At 46.8% G+C, this 17,390-nt stretch overlaps 8 protein-coding genes across 8 annotated transcripts; 4 read left to right on the forward strand and 4 right to left on the reverse strand.

Annotated features, from left to right (window-relative positions):
* Positions 1-314: 314 nt before the first annotated feature.
* GLAREA_03132 (uncharacterized protein) lies at positions 315-1,362 on the forward strand (the record flags this gene model as incomplete). Its single annotated transcript, XM_008088216.1, has 2 exons — positions 315-377; positions 439-1,362. The coding sequence occupies 2 exons, from the start codon at positions 315-317 to the stop codon at positions 1,360-1,362; spliced, it is 987 nt and encodes a 328-aa protein (XP_008086407.1).
* Positions 1,363-1,925: 563 nt separating this feature from the next.
* Positions 1,926-4,508, reverse strand: GLAREA_03133 (uncharacterized protein; the record flags this gene model as incomplete). Its single annotated transcript, XM_008088217.1, has 1 exon — positions 1,926-4,508. One exon carries the CDS (start codon positions 4,506-4,508, stop codon positions 1,926-1,928), a length of 2,583 nt encoding a protein of 860 aa, XP_008086408.1.
* A 656-nt stretch (positions 4,509-5,164) lies between these two features.
* On the forward strand, positions 5,165-5,509 carry GLAREA_03134 (uncharacterized protein; the record flags this gene model as incomplete). Its single annotated transcript, XM_008088218.1, has 1 exon — positions 5,165-5,509. One exon carries the CDS (start codon positions 5,165-5,167, stop codon positions 5,507-5,509), a length of 345 nt encoding a protein of 114 aa, XP_008086409.1.
* Positions 5,510-6,238: 729 nt separating this feature from the next.
* Positions 6,239-7,612, forward strand: GLAREA_03135 (FAD/NAD(P)-binding protein; the record flags this gene model as incomplete). The annotated part of the gene is made up of 3 exons (XM_008088219.1): positions 6,239-6,502; positions 6,554-7,126; positions 7,178-7,612. 3 exons carry the CDS (start codon positions 6,239-6,241, stop codon positions 7,610-7,612), a joined length of 1,272 nt encoding a protein of 423 aa, XP_008086410.1.
* A 394-nt stretch (positions 7,613-8,006) lies between these two features.
* On the reverse strand, positions 8,007-9,866 carry GLAREA_03136 (P-loop containing nucleoside triphosphate hydrolase; the record flags this gene model as incomplete). Its single annotated transcript, XM_008088220.1, has 2 exons — positions 8,007-8,507; positions 8,559-9,866. 2 exons carry the CDS (start codon positions 9,864-9,866, stop codon positions 8,007-8,009), a joined length of 1,809 nt encoding a protein of 602 aa, XP_008086411.1.
* Positions 9,867-10,250: 384 nt separating this feature from the next.
* GLAREA_03137 (uncharacterized protein) lies at positions 10,251-11,607 on the forward strand (the record flags this gene model as incomplete). Its single annotated transcript, XM_008088221.1, has 3 exons — positions 10,251-10,277; positions 10,327-10,849; positions 10,904-11,607. 3 exons carry the CDS (start codon positions 10,251-10,253, stop codon positions 11,605-11,607), a joined length of 1,254 nt encoding a protein of 417 aa, XP_008086412.1.
* A 475-nt stretch (positions 11,608-12,082) lies between these two features.
* Positions 12,083-13,315, reverse strand: GLAREA_03138 ((Trans)glycosidase; the record flags this gene model as incomplete). The annotated part of the gene is made up of 4 exons (XM_008088222.1): positions 12,083-12,224; positions 12,279-12,585; positions 12,636-13,154; positions 13,207-13,315. The coding sequence occupies 4 exons, from the start codon at positions 13,313-13,315 to the stop codon at positions 12,083-12,085; spliced, it is 1,077 nt and encodes a 358-aa protein (XP_008086413.1).
* A 1,481-nt stretch (positions 13,316-14,796) lies between these two features.
* Positions 14,797-16,454, reverse strand: GLAREA_03139 (Glycosyl hydrolase family 6, cellulase; the record flags this gene model as incomplete). Its single annotated transcript, XM_008088223.1, has 6 exons — positions 14,797-14,934; positions 14,984-15,132; positions 15,192-15,587; positions 15,640-15,893; positions 15,944-16,328; positions 16,376-16,454. 6 exons carry the CDS (start codon positions 16,452-16,454, stop codon positions 14,797-14,799), a joined length of 1,401 nt encoding a protein of 466 aa, XP_008086414.1.
* Positions 16,455-17,390: the final 936 nt, after the last annotated feature.

Raw genomic sequence — 17,390 nt, forward strand, 5'->3', positions numbered from 1 at the left:
GGTTGTTATTCGGAGGGTGTCCACCGAAAGAGCCATCAACCCAAGACCCCTCGGGCCGAGCATTTCCCCCCGCATTAGAAACATGGACGCGCTGGAAACGCGTGCCCCACGAAACGTCGCATTCAACCTCACGATATCGATATCTCAATTGACAGCATTTCCATATCAGCGCAAAAGATAGACTTGCCGACAGATGTACCTTCCATGGGCACGATTGCTAGCGGCTCAAAAATTCTAGCAAATAATAATTATCATCGCCTATTAACGCGGGCTTTTCCCCCGCGCAACTTGACAATAGTCGACAACAAGAGACCATGAGCGCACCAGTGAACTCAGATGTCACATTGTTGACAGAGCACTTGACTTACCGACCAGCTGTAAGTATTTTTGCTCTGTCATAAGGTTGTTGATTTCCATAATAACTAACAGCTGCTGTAGGCATTAATTGACGATATAGTGAATAGTATAAATATTCTCGCCTTCCGCGCCACGGAAGCAGTCGAAAAAGGTCTCCTAGCAGCAGATCCAGCGGATATAGGATTTCGAAAAGCTCCCAATGCACCCGACGCGTCGGAAGCGGAATCAGAAATCCGCGACAAAGCACAGCACGAAATCGAGAATGGCGTCCATCAGCTCGAAACATTGCTCGAAGCCAAAATTGATAAAAACTTCGATAAGTTAGAATTATATGCTCTGCGCAACATATTGAGTGTCCCTCCAGACGTGAGGGACTGGGTGCGATTGAGCCATTATGAAGGGCTCAATTTTGCTCCGGACGAAGATGCGCCCGACGTCGAAAGTATTGGTTTGCAGAGGCGCAAATTAAGGGAGACGCAGAAGTTAAATACATTATTAATGACGGAGAAATCCCAGAACGAGGCAACTATAGCAAGTCTAAAGGCTTTGCTTTCGATCTCAGGGGACAAGATGGAGAATGGAGACGAGGGAGAGAAGCCGTATCCTGCTTTCGCGTTCCTCCAGGATAAAGGAGAGCTTACTGGGGATGCTCAGCGACCGGTCACAACAACTACCTCGTTTACGCTCAGCCAGTTGCCAGCGTTGAAGGCGATCTTAGCGAATTTGCAGCCACGATTAGAGAAGCTCTCGACACCGCACCCGGCCATCAACGGCGAAGCTGAGAAGAGTTGGCGAAGTGAAAGGGTAGAATTTGTAGAAAATGAAACTCGAAAGCACCTAGAGAATGTAAGAGGGCTTGAGCTGGGTGATATGGGTGAGATTCGGGATGGCGACTGGCAGGGAGAAGGAAGAAAGATTGGAAAGCAGGAGGTAGAGGATTTGGAGGCGGTCGTTGGTATGGTCAACGGCAAGCCTAATGGCAAAGATACAGATGAGCAAACGTAACAAGCGTTCTAGTATTGGTTATGAACATGCATTGTTGGTTGGATATTACCTTGGCGTCTTGGGGCATTTGGAGATATACCTGGTACGGTCTCGGAGGTGGGATTGAGGTCGGGGCGTTTATACTTTGCATTTAAGTAGTTTGAACATGAAAGATGTGTATGTTGCTGCACTTTGTATTTCATGTGGCTACTTAACTCGAAAATCCTGGTATTTGCCGGCTCTAATCATTGGTACCTTAGCATTTGGACATCGATACGTGGAGAGTAGCATTGCAATCCATGAAGTGAGTGAGAGAAGGGCTTGTCACACAAGTTCAAGCACTCCTAATAAATGGCATTGAAGATGGCCTTATTCTTGTCAAACAAGTAGTTTTCGGATATAAGCGTCTGACTATGGGCTAAAGAATGAGCCGAGTTCACGTTACAGCATCTGTATGGCTACATCCAGGAACAGTATCTGCAACAGCCAGTGTAAAGACCATGACGAGAAAGACTGTACAGCTGCTGTAGATGTGCAGTAATACGACTTTTACCTTTATACATAATGTACAAATAATCTACAAACTACCCTTCTATGAGCATCAAGTCGAAAGCCAGCCTCCAGAACTGATGCTGTCCCTCTCTGCCCTGGACATCGTTTGGCAGCGGACCACCATGATCAGCTTTTGTATTCCTCACCAATGTTTTTGCGGCTTCCCATTCCTCGCCCTCCGCAAGTGCGCTCAATACAGTTCTGAGGGCATACCACCCAGCGAAGCCACCTTGGCTGTTGAGCTTACCTAGGGCTCGCATCGCGGAAGCTGTGTCACCTGCCCTAGCATATCCTTCTATTACTCGATCCCAAAAAATCTGATCAAGATTTGCATGTTCTTGACGAGCTCTCTCCACAATGCTGGTGATGCCCACAAGATTCGGGGGCTGTTCATTGGCATAATGTTGCACCAGTGTCGTATATACGTACGGTGACGGTTTTAGCTCTTGCTGGCTCATTCGGTCCATAATCGCATTTACAGCTAGAAACCCTCCCGCTGGTGCCTGAAGCATATGGTGTATGAGCTTAGTATACGTATGTGGTGTCGCCTGCACTCCTATTTCGTCCATATACTTGAAAACTTCCGATATTGTCTCTTTCAGTGCCTCGGGGGTGGACGATTCAGATGTACGAAGAATCTCGTCTAGGATGATAGTGAAAGTTACGATATCCGCCTGTAATCCAGCCTTGTGCATTTGCCCTAGAAGTGCTGCGGCTTTCTTAGCCCGTCCTTCCTTAATCAAAGGTCTTAGAAGAATATTGTAAGTCGTTACATCAGGATTGATACAAAATTTTGCAGCCCAACCGAGGACACGGTACGCTTGTTCAGGGTCCTTCCTACGAATAAACCCTGTGATAGCAGCATTAATGGTCTCGATGGAAGGCTTTGGTATGTCATCCATATCCCCAATCGTTTGCATATGTTTGTTCTTCAGATCTCCATGAGTTTTGACAACGGCTTGGACCCATCTTCGGCCCATGTCGTCCAAAGCCCTCAACGCTGCCTCTCCTTTGTTGCATTCAATCAGCCCGTGGACGCGTGAGGTCCAACATACAACGTCGGGTTTCACGCCAGAATGTTCCATTTTTTGCCAGATAGCCTCCATCATTCGCGCATCGCGCGATACACTTGCGGCATTCAACATTGAACTCCATGTCAAAATACTTGGCACGAGTCCCTGGCTTATCATGTGGCTCCATACGTCTATCGCTCCTCTTACTGTTTTGTTCGTTACATATGTTTGTATGAACGTGTCACATAATCCTGAGGTCAGAAATCCTTGTCTATACTCATGTGTACTGACATCTATCGGTAAGTGAGTTGCGTCTAGCCACAAAAGATCTATTTGTGCTATGTCATGTGCTCGTGAAGCAGCTTTGATTCTCTTCAATATGTCGTAGCCGGCGAACTCGCGAGACGCAAGAGATGGTGAAGCGTCTTGACTTGTGCGAGACGCAGTTGGAAAAGATGGGGTCCTATCCGAAACAACGCCCAATTTGGGCCACTCATCACGAACAAACTCAATCAAATCGGAGTGAAGCGCCTGCATTGACAAAGCCTTCAGTACGACTGTCTCGATATCATCAATAGAGCCAATGACCACTCGCAATGCATCAACGAATTCGCCAGACTGCTTGAGCGAAACCTGGCCTGGAGGGCAATGTCTAGCCAGGAGAATATAAGTTGCCACAGCTACAAGGCCAAGTTTCTCACTTCGGCGGCCTTTCAGGAGACCAGTAAGTCGAGCAAGCGTCCGCCAGGGTTCCTTGGCCGTTCGCATTGGAAGTTGAAGTTCAGGCAGATTTGACCAGTCCAGCACAGGCGAGTCCACAAACGTATTCATTGAGACTTGTGTGCAAACCACATTCCAAGAACCAAGAATATCATCGAAACAGGCCGACACATCCTCATTTCTTCTTCCCTCTCTGTGTTTGGTTCTCAAGAGACCATTCAGGAGACCTAGCATTAGATCCGCCCAATCTGCTTCATGCAGTGCTCCTAGCCGTACGTATGTGGTCGATATTACTGTACATGATGGTAATGTCTGAGAAAAAGGGTTTTGGACTTTCGCATCAATGACTTGTCGCTGAAGTAGTCTTGCTGTAGATTGAAGGTAGGATGGCAAGTTGTGGCGCCCACTGGTTGTTATCTCTGGACCAAAGTGCTGTACGAAAAAGTTCCATGAGGCTGTAGGGTCCCCAGTGTTCGCCAGCATGGACTTGAGTTTCTCGACATTTTTATAGTGGTCGAGCGAGGGTTTAGTGACTGGTGAGCCATGTGCGACATCTGGGGGCGCTAAGCTTTGTTCGAAAAGAGACTCGAGAAGGTCTCCTGGACTGCGGTGTGGAGCTCTGGGTATTCGCTTCCTCTCAGGCAAGGGAAGTCGCGCGTTGGCGACGAGATGGTCCTTGAAATCATCTGGCGGATCCGATTCATCTTGCTTCCGTCCCTCTCCTCCCTTTATCCCTTGCTTTAGAGTCGTTCGACGCGGATTGTCGCGAGTGAGAGAGAGAAAGGTCGCTCTAGGGATATATGGGTTGACGCTGGAAGGACGATTGCGAGCGACAGCCACCGACCTGCGACATGCTCTCCCAACCGGTGTCGAGAGGTTCATTCCCTTCTGATTGATGATTAAGGCGGCAATTGAGTCATCGAGAACCTCTGAGAACTGACCGTTACAATCGTGAGGCACTTGATCGAGTGATTCGAGGATCCATGAGATGCGCGATGCACTGGCGGGACGTCTGGGACACCTGCATCTTTGAGAAATTGAAGCTTTGAAGTCGATGCCGCTCGGCTTCCGGCTCCGGTGAGTTGGCAGTCCTGGCTCGGGCCGTGACCGAAAAAAGGATACCGATATTTAAGCGGACATGCCTGCATTAGATGTTGCTATTTTCATCAAGCCCGATGAGTGGTTGCCACTCCGTGAGTGGGTCTGGAATATACTTTGCGAGTTCGTGAGGTCTCAATTAACGACAAACATCCTCACTCAGTTCCATCTACTCACCACACGCGAAGATACCTTCTCGCGAACATACTACGCACCGTGATCGATCAGCATCGCGTCTCTCTACTCGACGCTACGCTTCAAATCCAAGCAGCAATTCTAAAGCGATTCGTCGGAACCGTCGTTCCATTTGAGAAAGGGGGTCAGATCAAATAACACATCCATTGACACGACCTCTACGCATCCGTATTGTCGCATCGCCTGGACAGCTTCGGGAGAGCCGCTTCGGGACCCGCAAGCCGCTGTGCTAGAATTCTCGCAAGATGCAGCCGTCAATTCCCACATCGGCCTTCCTCTTCCTTTGCTCCTTCACCTCTCTCGTCACTGCACAAGTCGCGGCGGGCGGTGGAGCTGGCGTCGTCAGCTCGATCGCAGCATCACAATATCCTGTCGTTACGAACGCCCCTTCCCTCTTCACAATAAACGGCGTCACTTCAGCGACCAATATAGTCTTTACGCAAACGTTCGCTGCAACAGCTCTTGGAGGCTGGCCCTTGGGTGCTACTCCTCTTGCTGGAGCAATCGGGTTGGGAGATATCCAGGGCACAATAGGGCACGTTAAAACGAAGAGAGAATTGGCGCAGCAGACCCCTTCACCTGTTGCATAGGCCACGGCCATCCACAGCAGACTCTGCCTACAACAACAAGTGTGAAGTTTACTTCCAGCTACTTCGCTTCAAATACCTTGTTAGGAAACGAAATCGTTATAAGGAACAAGGGACTTTGAGAAATTTGGGTGTGCGACATACAATTAGATTTTTGGTTCAGGAATGAACATGGTTTACGGTTCAGATAGAATTGCAGTGCGCAGCTATCTCTCTGTTTGAGTATTGGGTCTTTCGGGTGGGCACATTTGACGGAGCATAATATAGAAATGCGCTATTACCGTGGGAGGAGTTCGCATTCAGTTGACCTTTGAATGGAGGCCATTGTTGTATCATACAAATGATTATATGTTTTTTACGGATTGTCAGAGCTTCACGCAAGCCGCCTTACTACAGTCAATTAAACAAGACGGATCCTCGAGTACCTGTTAGACCCAGGTGGCTAAACGTCAGAGGAAAGAGGAATCCAAGTAGTGAGGAAATCTTTCAAGGCATTGTTGCATATAATTGAGAACAGTATGACACTACGATTCGTATGTTTCAGCTAAGTGGTGTTTTTCTTCAATACCAACCTCAGCAGCACCGTAAGATGTCAAAACCCACCCCCACGTCCATCCCCCCAAGCGAACGACAGTGGTCAGGTGAGCCATTATTTCTTCACCTGACTTGAACAAAGTTTCTCAACCCATTTCGCATTTGTTCTATTTTACTGAGGAGTATCTATAGAAGAACATGGTAGCTTCAGGAGTCGAGAAGCGTGTACGCATCGCTGTTGTAGGCGGAGAGCTAGCAGGCGCCATTCTAGTTCGAGCACTTATGAACTGCCCAAATCTCGATTTACAACTTTACGAAGCGGGCGCAGAATTTGGGGAAGAAGACACCGCTATTGAGATAGGGGTTGCAGGAGAGGAGGCTCTTCAAACAATCGGTTCAGAGCTACTTAGTGTTTTGGAGAACGCGGGAGCCTCGTCGTTGAAAAGTACTAGAATGGTAATTGTACGCCTACCTCCGTTCTTCAAGCTATTCAATTTACTGACCAATTTTTAGTCAAACACATCGACGTCAATTTCAGTTGACACGGAAATTTCTGATCTCGCAAATGACCTACCAGTACATGTGGTTAGAAAGTCGTCTTTTATCGATGTGCTACTGGAGCCAGTGCCCTCGGCCAATTTACACACACATAGATCAGTCATTTCAATTCACCCTTCGAAGAATGGAGGCGTACATCTTCATTTCCAGGACGGAACGGCCTCGTATGCAGATGCTGTAGTCGGCGCTGACGGGTTTCAAGGGTATACTCGACAGCATGTCCTTGGCAGTGACTATCCTGCTCTTTCTGCTGGACGGGAATACAGAGCATTAGTCCCTATTGAGGAAGCGAGGAAGCTTCTCGGTGCAATTGGTTTAACTGAAAACAGACAGTACACGTGGATGGGAAAAGGTTGGCTCGTGAGGCTTGGTACATTTGATAGAGACAGAACTGCGTTTTGTATTGCGAGCCATATTGACGAAAAGCCTGGTGTTAGCCATGACCTGAGGCAAACTAATGATCGCACATTCTTGGAGAAGGCTTTTAAGGGGTGGGGAAATCAAGTTGTCAAAAATACAATAATCTCGGTAAGTCACTTTATGGTTACACAGCCCTTCCAGCTAATGTTGGAACGGCAGTTATTGTTGCAACATCCAATCACTCCACCCTTCCCGCTTTACCATCATACACATCCAATCGCATCGTATATCAAGAGCCGCGTCTGTGTCGTAGGCGAAGCAGCAAATACTGGCTCGCACTGGGATGGGTCAGGCCCCAGCCAAGAAATAGAAGATGTGTTGGTCTTGTCGGCTCTTCTCGCCGAAATTAGGGAGTCTACTGAGCTCGAGGCTGTGTTTAAATCGTATGATGAGGCAAGGAGACCTCGGAGACAGGCATATTCACAGGCCAATGTCATGATTGATGCCATACTGTTTGAGAAAACCGGAGCAAATATTGATCCTGAACAGTTGAGAGAAGCATTTGCTACGACCCACGCATCTGAACAGAATTTTGAGATGGAAAAGTACAAACTCGAAGCGCTGAAGTTATACAATAAAATTAACAATAGCTAAACAACGTTGCTCAATATAATTATCTTCAGATGCTCATTCCCTCTTTGCTTTTATATACATAGCAGCATGATCCATCTCATTTTAGTATCAACATGGTATGATGGGCAGTGTGCATTGGTAAGTTAAACTTATCATAATTGCTGGTGGGTTTCCAGCTGAGAACACAACACAATGTAATCAGCAGCCTGGCACAATGTCACTCTGGTATATGTGGTCCACAGTGATAGGATGAGCATGATGTGAAGAAAGATGTTCTTCTTGACTCAACAATTGTAGCATTCCATTTTCCCTCCCTACGCCGCATCTGCTATGAACAAATAATCCGACACAAAACGCCATTCAATGCTGCATAGTGGTCCAGGTATAAATACGACTAATCTCTTATCTTCAAATATCAAGTACCCCTCTTCTTAAAGCTCCCACCTTGCTTCGGCTGACTACCATAAGCTCTCCGTCCCTGTGTTTTCTTATCCCTACTCATACTAGCTCCCAATGCGAGATCGATTCTCGGTGGCGCTGTAAATCCAAAACTCTTCGCTACCTTGACTAGATCTAACTTGTGCACATCGAATATGGTTCTCAAGCTATGACTAGCATAAGCCTGGAGATATGATTTATAGCCGTCCTTGGCGCTTTTATTCAGGTAGTAATTCTGGGAAATCAGCTTCTCAAGTTGTGATTGAACGTTGACGATTTTCTTCGCGGGGAAGTCAAACTCCACGACTGGAACACGCGCAGTCTTCAGGTGAGAAAGAAAGCCAATCTCAGATGGCTGGAGAAAGAGCAAGGACCTTCCTTTGCCATTGGAACCACGCGCTGTTCGACCCACACGGTGAATATAATCTCTGGGATCATCTGGTGGATCAACCTGAAGAATCCAGTCGACGTCGGGAATCTAAGAACCTGTTAGCGACGAGATGATGAACAGCGAAATCTTGAGACTTACATCAAGACCACGGGCAGCTACATCAGTACATATAAGCGTACCCTGCTTTGCATTGCAGAATTCGAAAAAAGTGTTTGTTCGTTTCTGTTGCTTTTGCTTTCCGTGAAGGTCCAGGACTGGGAGGTCGATATAGTTGAGGAGTTCGGCGTGATACTTAACGCAAGCACAACTCGAGAGGAAAACAATTATCTTCTTCTTGATGTTGCGTTTAAGGAACGAGAATAAAAGAAGGAATCGTTTGTCGGAATCGCACACAACATAACCTTGCTCAAGGCCCTCTACAGTGCTGTGCTCCTTTTGATGATCGACGTTGATATATAGAGGTCCAGGACGTAGCGATATCCTGGCTAAATCTTCAACCTTAGTTGTTTGAGTCGCAGAAAACAGCATAGTTTGCCGCTCCTCTTTAGGTAAGATTTTGACGACCTGCCTCATCTCGTCCTCAAATCCAATCTCTAAGATTCGGTCGGCTTCATCAATTACCAGTGCTTTGAGATTCTTGAAAACGAAGCCCTGAGTGTTTTGCAGATGATCCAGTAAACGACCCGGCGTAGCTATAATAAGATTGACACCTTTGGCAAGCTTTTCCGCCTCTGCTCGTCGGTTTGCTCCACCAATGACTATTCCATATGTTTGCGAATGATGTTTCATTAATTCGCGCGCGACACCGAAAATCTGGAGGGCTAATTCTCTTGTTGGCGATACGACAATAACGCCAGTTCCGTTACGAGGCTTAAATCGCAATGCGCTTAGCATTTCAATTGCTGGGATCAAAAATGCTAAAGTCTTTCCAGATCCTGTTTTCGCAGCTCCAAGGACATCGCGACCAGCTAGAAGAGGTGGAATGCCTCGGCGCTGGATTTCTGTCATCGTCTCAAACTTCATATCTTCCACCAATGCTTTCATTGTTTTTTCTGATAAATTCAACTCTGAGAATTTCTGTGCCTCAACTCCTGTCGACGGTAAGGCGAGTGTGCCAGCGCCCGTGGTGGGTCCCCCCACCAGATCTGTATCTCCATTGACCTCGTCCTCATCTTCCGGCGTCTCATTCACAACCTCCCCATCGCTGTCTTTTGCTTCAGCTATGTCTATAGCCTCATTCGAAATGCCTCCTTCGAAAGTCTCTTCCTCTTCGTCGGATTCGTGGGTCTTCTTAGCTTTCTTGTTTGCTTTATCGTCCTTGGACCTTTTGGACTTTTTATCCTTCACCACATTTTCAACATTTTTGGGAGCAGCCTCTGCAGGTTCGCCTTTCGACGCCGAATGCTTTCTCTTGCGCTTCTTGTTTTGCAATTCGGAAGAATCCATGGTGGCCAGTTGTACTTCAAAGTGTTGATGTTCGAATGCGCTCGACCTCCCGGCAAGAAATAAATTTTGCCGACCAGGAAATTTTGCGGCGATAAGGCTAGCGTCGACAACTCTTATCAGTCACATGATTCCCCCATCTCACGTTATCACATGATCTGGCGTTTAAGTGGCAAAATGAAATGCTCTGGAACAATCTCCACGACTCCCTGATGTCAGTTATCATCACAGTCTAGCAGAGGGAGGAGAGATTCCACTACTAGTAGACCGAACTGACTTCATCTGTGCAACCACCATCGCGCAATTTGCCTGTCTACTGAGCAGGTAACCTGCATCTGACGTGTCTATACCATCAGTTGTCACGCTATCTACGGTAAATCGATCGAGATGTGCGGACGTTATAGTATGCATCTGGTAAGATTCTTTGACAGGTTGAATATGACTTTACTAATTATTCTAATAGCGTCCGGCGCAGGTACGTGCTTACCTCGAAAATGAAAACATGCCAGTACATGAGTTTCCAGACGACGATGCACCCAACGCGCCCCGGCAAAGCTACAACTTTGCACCGGGGTACCATGGGATTGTGTATCGAGCAGACACCCCAGATACTGGTGCTGGTCCTACACAGCGTACTGACAGTGATCGAGAACATGAGACTAATCCTAATGACTCGATGGAGGAATATGATCCAGGTCCCATCAAATACAAATTGCAGTCAATGAAATGGGGATTGATTCCATTCTGGACGAAACGCAATCCAGATTATGGTTCTATGATGAAGACAATCAATTGCCGAGATGATTCGCTGATAGAAAATCGGGGTATGTGGAATACCATGAAACAGAAGAAGCGTTGCATCGTCGTAGCAGAAGGCTTTTACGAATGGCTCAAAAAAGACAAGACTAAAATCCCTCATTACACCAAGAGAAAAGACGGGCAGTTGATGTGCTTTGCTGGACTCTGGGACTGTGTAAAATATGAAGGTATATTACGCCTCCACACTCGTAAAGTAATGAAGCATTAACGAATATGTCCAGGAAGTACGGACAAACATTATACTTATACTGTTATCACTACTGACTCCAATCCACAATTGAGATTCTTACACGATCGAATGCCCGTTATACTCGAAAACGGCTCCGAGGACATACGGACTTGGCTGGATCCCAAGCGGTACACCTGGTCCAAGGAACTCCAAGCATTACTACAGCCTTTCAAAGGTGAATTGGAATGCTATCCTGTCAGCCAGGAAGTGGGAAAAGTTGGAAACAACTCACCAAAATTCGTCATCCCCGTGGCTAGTAGCGAGAATAAGTCTAATATCGCCAACTTTTTCACAAAGCCTAAAGCCAATGCCAATGACACATCAGCAGTCTCAAAAACGCTAGTTCCGGCAATTCCCAAGGCCCAGGAAAACGACAACACACCTAGCAATGAAGCAAAGGATATTAAGATTGAGCATGACTCGGATGAGTTTCGCGAGACAATTGATCATACTGGAACGGAAGATAATGCACCTCTTCCTGTCCCCGAAGATGTCAAGAAAGGGGTTAAGCGAGAATTGGAGGATGTGCCAGTAGAAGGGACGCCTAACAAGTCCGCCAAAACTTCCGCCAATTCCAAACCGTCATCCTCTCCTCACAAATCCGCACGGAAGACCCGAAGTGCCACAAGCAATAACACAGCAAGCCCTCCAAAGGGAACAGGCAGTCAGAAAATTACTAATTTCTTTGGCAAATAATTCGTCACTTTCGAACTCTGCGAATAAAAGATGAGTGAGAAGAGCTGTTTCGAACTACTGCGCCCGTCTCTCACAAAATTTAGCTACACCAATATGCTATCACATTTCCAGTAGCTCTCTGGATTGAAGATGCCATTTCTCAAAGGCGCAGCGAATTCATTCATCGGCATAGGACAAAGTTTTAGGGACCGTCTTAAATTTATAGTAACAAATGGTCTACTCCGCACTTTGCATCTTCACATGCCAGAGTCGAACGAGGACGCTTGATGCAGAATAGCTGGTTCATTGGTAGTCGTCCTTTCCAGTGCCGGACGACACCTTTGAGCTCACAACGCTTAATTATCTGTAAGAAGGTTTTTACTGTCGTATTCTATATTTTCGTGCTAGATCATACGATTGGGATTGAAAAGCGGCAAGAAAGTGACATCCCTCACTACAATAGAGTAATTCATTGCTGCAATACCGCAGGCAATGATCATCTCCTGAGGCATGCTTTGACAAGTGAAGTGTCTTGCATATTGTTTCCACTTCCAGTGGGTGTCTCGGTCAGCTCATATGTACCATCGAAGGACCCCGCTGCCCATCCGACATAACCTAAGTATACATCTGAGTTTGCACTAGGCGAACGTTAGCTTAGTTCTTTCGACCTTCAACTTTAGAAGGTTACGCACTTCAAAAAGGCAATCTGTTGGCACATGTACGTGGTGCAACTCGCCGTATTACCGCCACCAGTCTCAGTCAAAATTGCCATGCGCTTGTTGGTTCTCAGCCAAGTCGCAAGAGGCTGAAAGGCAGAGTCGATATTGTTGGTCACGCAATCAGTGTGTGTTCCACTGTTGTCACTGTCAAGATATTTGTGGACATCGAATATCAGGTTCGTGAAGCTACCATCTGGGTTCGTTACTTTCATGAGCGCAGCGCCTGAGCCATTTGAAATGAATCTTCCAGCTGATGTGTAATCATTTCCAGGGAGGTAAACTATTCCAGATCAGCAATGAGACATATAGCAAGATAGGTTTCCGGCTCACTCATTTGGGTAGTTGCACCAGCTCCCCTTATAGCGTTAACAACAAGCTGTAAAGTGTCTGCCCATTTGTTTATATCAACTTCATGAGGCTCGTTCATCAATCCAAACGCTATTCTCGTCTCCCCTTTATATTTCGCAGCCAGTTGGGTCCACAATCCGACGAATTGTGCATTGGTAGGCCCTCCTTGGCCGATAATCTGCTTGTTCCATCTTGCATAATTATGGATATCGAGTACGCAGACGGTGGTGCTGGCGCTTCTCAAGCATGCCTGCACAAGTTGATCGTACTTCTGTAGGTTACCAGCGTTGAGAGTCGAGGTGGATGATAGTGTTGAGCCTGTCAGGTATTGCCAGCCAACGGGCAGACGGAATATGTTGAAATGATCGTCTTTCACGAAATGGGACATTTGAGCGGCGCCATCAGGGCCACCGAGGCCGTTGACAGGAGGTACTGCCTTTTTGGGGTCTTGAGATCCATCCGTCAAACACCCAAAATCAAAACCCGCAATATTCACACCCGCTAAGCAGTTGTTAGGTATGTTGAATAGAAATTATGCAATGTAGAAGCAAACCATATGTTACGGTCCCATTTGCAGCTGCCGCTCTTTCTGTCAGAACGTTGCTGGGAAGTGCCGATATTCCCCTTGCAATCAAGACGCCTAAAGCAAGATGTGCTTTCATTGTCGCAGATGGTGGTCTTGAATTGGAGTAAGTTGTTTCTGGGAAGAATCACTGGCGAGTACAGCTTATATAGGCAGAGCAAGATACAGAGTGAGAACGCTAAATATCAGGCTTGAAAGCATGATTTATGTGAAACAGTATCAAACTAAAGTTTCCCACAAATGAAAAAGAACGCTAACATAGTGTTCATCTACATTTTACAACAGGCGGGAAATATTTTGTATGTATAATCGGTCCGCTTTTCAGGGAGCTATCGAACATGTCGATCTATGTGGGAAGAAGCGCACCATTCATCACTTGTACAACAACTGGCTTACGATGAAGTCCTCGTGAGTTTGGGAATCGACTCGGCGTATTTAAGATGTATCTTGCTACGCCGAGGCCAAATTTCGTATATCGATCGCAGGGAGAGGCATCCGTAAAGCTTGATCAATACCCGATGAGCTTTAATGTCGGCTGTTACGCCAATATGTGGGGTACATGAGAGCAGTATGCCAAGTATCTGCTCACGCAACCCCTCTTCCAATTTCCCTATTAACCTGGGTATTTAAACGGACAGCCATGTCCCGCATGTCTCTACAATGCCACGTCTCGCTTAATTTCCCGCATCAAAAAGGGAGGCAGGCGGTACTCGACCTGCCGTGACGGCGGCAGCGCCCCGAGATTGCGGGGTGCATAGTATTATGGAGAAATTAACCTCAAATCTATTGGAGAACATGGGCTGCACTTCTTCACAAGCCAAAATCAAAGTGGTCAGGAGTTTTGCTCTGACTTGTCCAAGGTGGGTGTTAACTTAAATGTTATACTCATTGACTGCTTTCCTGTGGGAGTTATAGTATTGGGAATACAGAAGATGTTGTAAGTCCCTAATAGCGACCTATTATTTCAGTCGTTCATCTGTTCGGCAGCAACTTTAACGATGTGAGATATGGTGCCCACACTCAAGACTGTCTCGAATCTTCGAGTGCTACAGAAGTATATTAATCCGAGTTGTACAGCAGAGAAAGGAAACAAAGAAAGGAATACCTGCAACTCAACAGGCACAATTGTTGTTGAGGCATACACATCTACAGTGCCCATTTTGTGCTACTCTTGCCGTCACTTAGCGTCAGGCACTTGAGAAGAGGAAGAGGACATCATCACATCCTGCATGTTACAGTATCGATAATCTAAATTAGTTATGTCAGAACAATCTATTCTCGGTTCATGATCCGAACCTTGCCAAAGACTCGGAACACAGATGTCACACCCGTTAATTATCTTAGTGTAATTGGAAGCAAGCCAAGAATAGAGGCTCAACCGCAGTACGTCAACCAATAAAGTAGTCACTATCATCGAGCAAAATGGTATAAAATAAGCTGGTATTGATGCAGAGTGCGAGGTGCTATGGAAGCTATCTCAAAACCAGCCCCTAGTCCGTCTAAAGATCCATCTTACAAAAAAGAAACTTTTCTTGGAAAGTAGCTTCACCGATCAATGACTTAGAATGATGGGTTTGCATTCGCCAACAATTGGGCAAAGTATGCTTGGAACCAAGTTCCGGCCTCGGGAGCCGGTGTAAGAGCATCAGCCAGACCACAGTGGGCATCGTACCGTACTGAGGTTGTATCAGAAGTTCCCTAGCTGAATTAATTTGGGGCGCACATTCACAATCGGTTTGTCACTTACATCGCCCTCTCCTCCAGGCTTCACCCAGACGAATGCATCGGCTAAAACGTCACCAGTGTTGGTAGTAGGCCGAACACCAAATCCAGTCCCCTTGAGATTACACCAGTCACCCCAAGCCAGCTGGGCAGTTGGTTGAACACCGTTACGCGCTTTGGATGATGTTAGAAAATGCTAATAGTATGAAAACAGAAAAACTTCAAATACTTACAAACGTCAACGATAAAGTGCGCAGGGAATCCAGCAGCGGTAAGAAGCGGAGCAAGAGCGTTGATGTAACGCTTCTCATCACAGTTCGCATCTCCTTGAGTGTACGAAGGGCAAGTTGCTATGCTCCATGCGTTGTAGTTGGCCACATTGGTCACAAGACCTCTGACAGCGGCAGGTTTTCCAGCAGCTTTGTACAGATCTGCGTAGAGTTTGGCAGCTGGACCGATGTTTGCTTCCCAGCCCAGCCAACCTCCATGTCCTGCATCAAGATACATGGAAACGTTAGGAAGGTTGAGTTGCTCAATGGCATATTGGGTGCACTGTTTGTATGCAGCCGCTGCATTGGCGCACTTGGGTACGTTCATGTTTGTCACCATGTTTGCCAGACTGTCAGGCTCTGTAACAAAAGATTAGTAATGCACAATCGAAATTCCTCATTTTGAACTTACCAATCACGAGAATGACTTTGACATCTGAATAAGTCACAAGGAGAGCCTTGATGGAATCAATGTACTTGTAGTAATTAGCGACACCGCCGTTGGCGATAGAATACTCTCCGTTAGAAGCTAGAGCTGCACAATCTCTGTCTGGCAGATCATACACGACAAAGGTTCCAGCTACAGGAGGACTCGCACCAGCTTTGTTTGCGGCACGAATATTTGCAAGAAAGGTCGCCATGAGCGGAACTTTAGAAGCGGTATCCCTAGAAAAAGTTAGTTCAATGCAAAGGAAGCGACAAACGCTACTACTTACAACCAAACAAAAGTAGGCACTTTAGCGACGGCTGACGCCTTTACTGCCATTGCACCGGTAAGCGAAGGGACCGCTAGAGTCAATATTTCAGAGGCGTAGTATGGGTTGGCGTAGAGTGCTACTCCTGAGAAAGGGTTTCCTGCAACGGGGGCCACAGTTGTCCCCGGGGCTGCAGAGACTGTTGTGCTACTGCTGCCTGCAGGTACTGTCGTACTTGTTGGTGGGGGCTTGGTGCTGCTTCCAGTGGGTGGGACTGTGCTGGCTGCTTTCGAGCTGGAGGGAGTAGCGGAACCGGGGAGACATTGAGAATAGAATGGGTTTCCGTAACTGCAGACATATCCAGACACACAGGTTGTTTTTGATGCTGGCCAGTTGGTACCACCACCTGTTTATTGTTAGTAATGATTTGGAAATCCTTAAAGTTCTACGCACATTGAGCATACGCTGCTTCTTGAGCTGCTGCTAGCAGAACTAGGGAAGAAGCCCCAACAAGAAGATGTTTGAATCCCATATTTGTAGAAGAGTAGTAATCCTGAATATGAGTTTAGCTGTCTTGTACATCCAAAAACTATCCACGACCGAGGTATGGCCTTTTATACTTACGTTGCTGGTACTGATTGTCACTTATCTGAATCCTAGTAGCACGGAGACGGAACCGTGAGTATCACTGGCAAGCCACTCCGAGAAGCCCAATTTGGTCAAGCGTTCAAAAGCCACTTCGAACATGCTTGCAGACCTCCAAGGAAGCCAGTGATACTGGTCTCTTGACAATGTTAGCGGATTATGGCCAATCTTGTGGCGAACAGATATTGCATGAAAGAGGCTGCTGCCGACGATAGATTGACCATTTCCCATTGAAACAATGGATAAGTAATAGAGTTATCGTGAACTAGCGAATATGCAGGTTCGATCTTCAACAACGAGTATTCCCATTGGTCAAAGTACACGGCATTCTGGGAGCCTTGAACAAGCGCGAGGAAAGACTCCGGGGAATCTCCACTGATTCTAGGATATTCCGGGCCGGCAGTAAACTTCTATTGACCATTTGGTACTTGGCGTCTCTGTGACAACTTTTGTCGTTGATCATCCACAAGGAAGCGGAATTCTTGCCCGGGCGAGCCAAGTCTAGACGTGGAGAAGAGCGCCATCTTTTTGGTTCTTCGAAGAAACATGTGGATGGCCGGAGGCCCCTGTCGGTAGCGATCATTGTCCTTGTATCCCTTGCTGGTATATCAGCTTTCTTAAGAAAGTTGAATGGGCGAAACGATTGATTTCTGTAGTACCTGCAGCAAGCCTCTTATCGCCCAAACATGGCCATTATTTGACCCATCAACATGGAAGCGTAAACAAGGTAATATGGCTCTCATAAACGGGAACGTGGGCTTTCAGGCAGCTTCCGGTCGAAGATAGCAGTGCAATATCTTGTTGGAGGGTAGGATAACCGATT

Source organism: Glarea lozoyensis (genome assembly GCF_000409485.1).
Source record: "Glarea lozoyensis ATCC 20868 chromosome Unknown GLAREA6, whole genome shotgun sequence".
Taxonomy (NCBI): domain Eukaryota; kingdom Fungi; phylum Ascomycota; class Leotiomycetes; order Helotiales; family Helotiaceae; genus Glarea; species Glarea lozoyensis.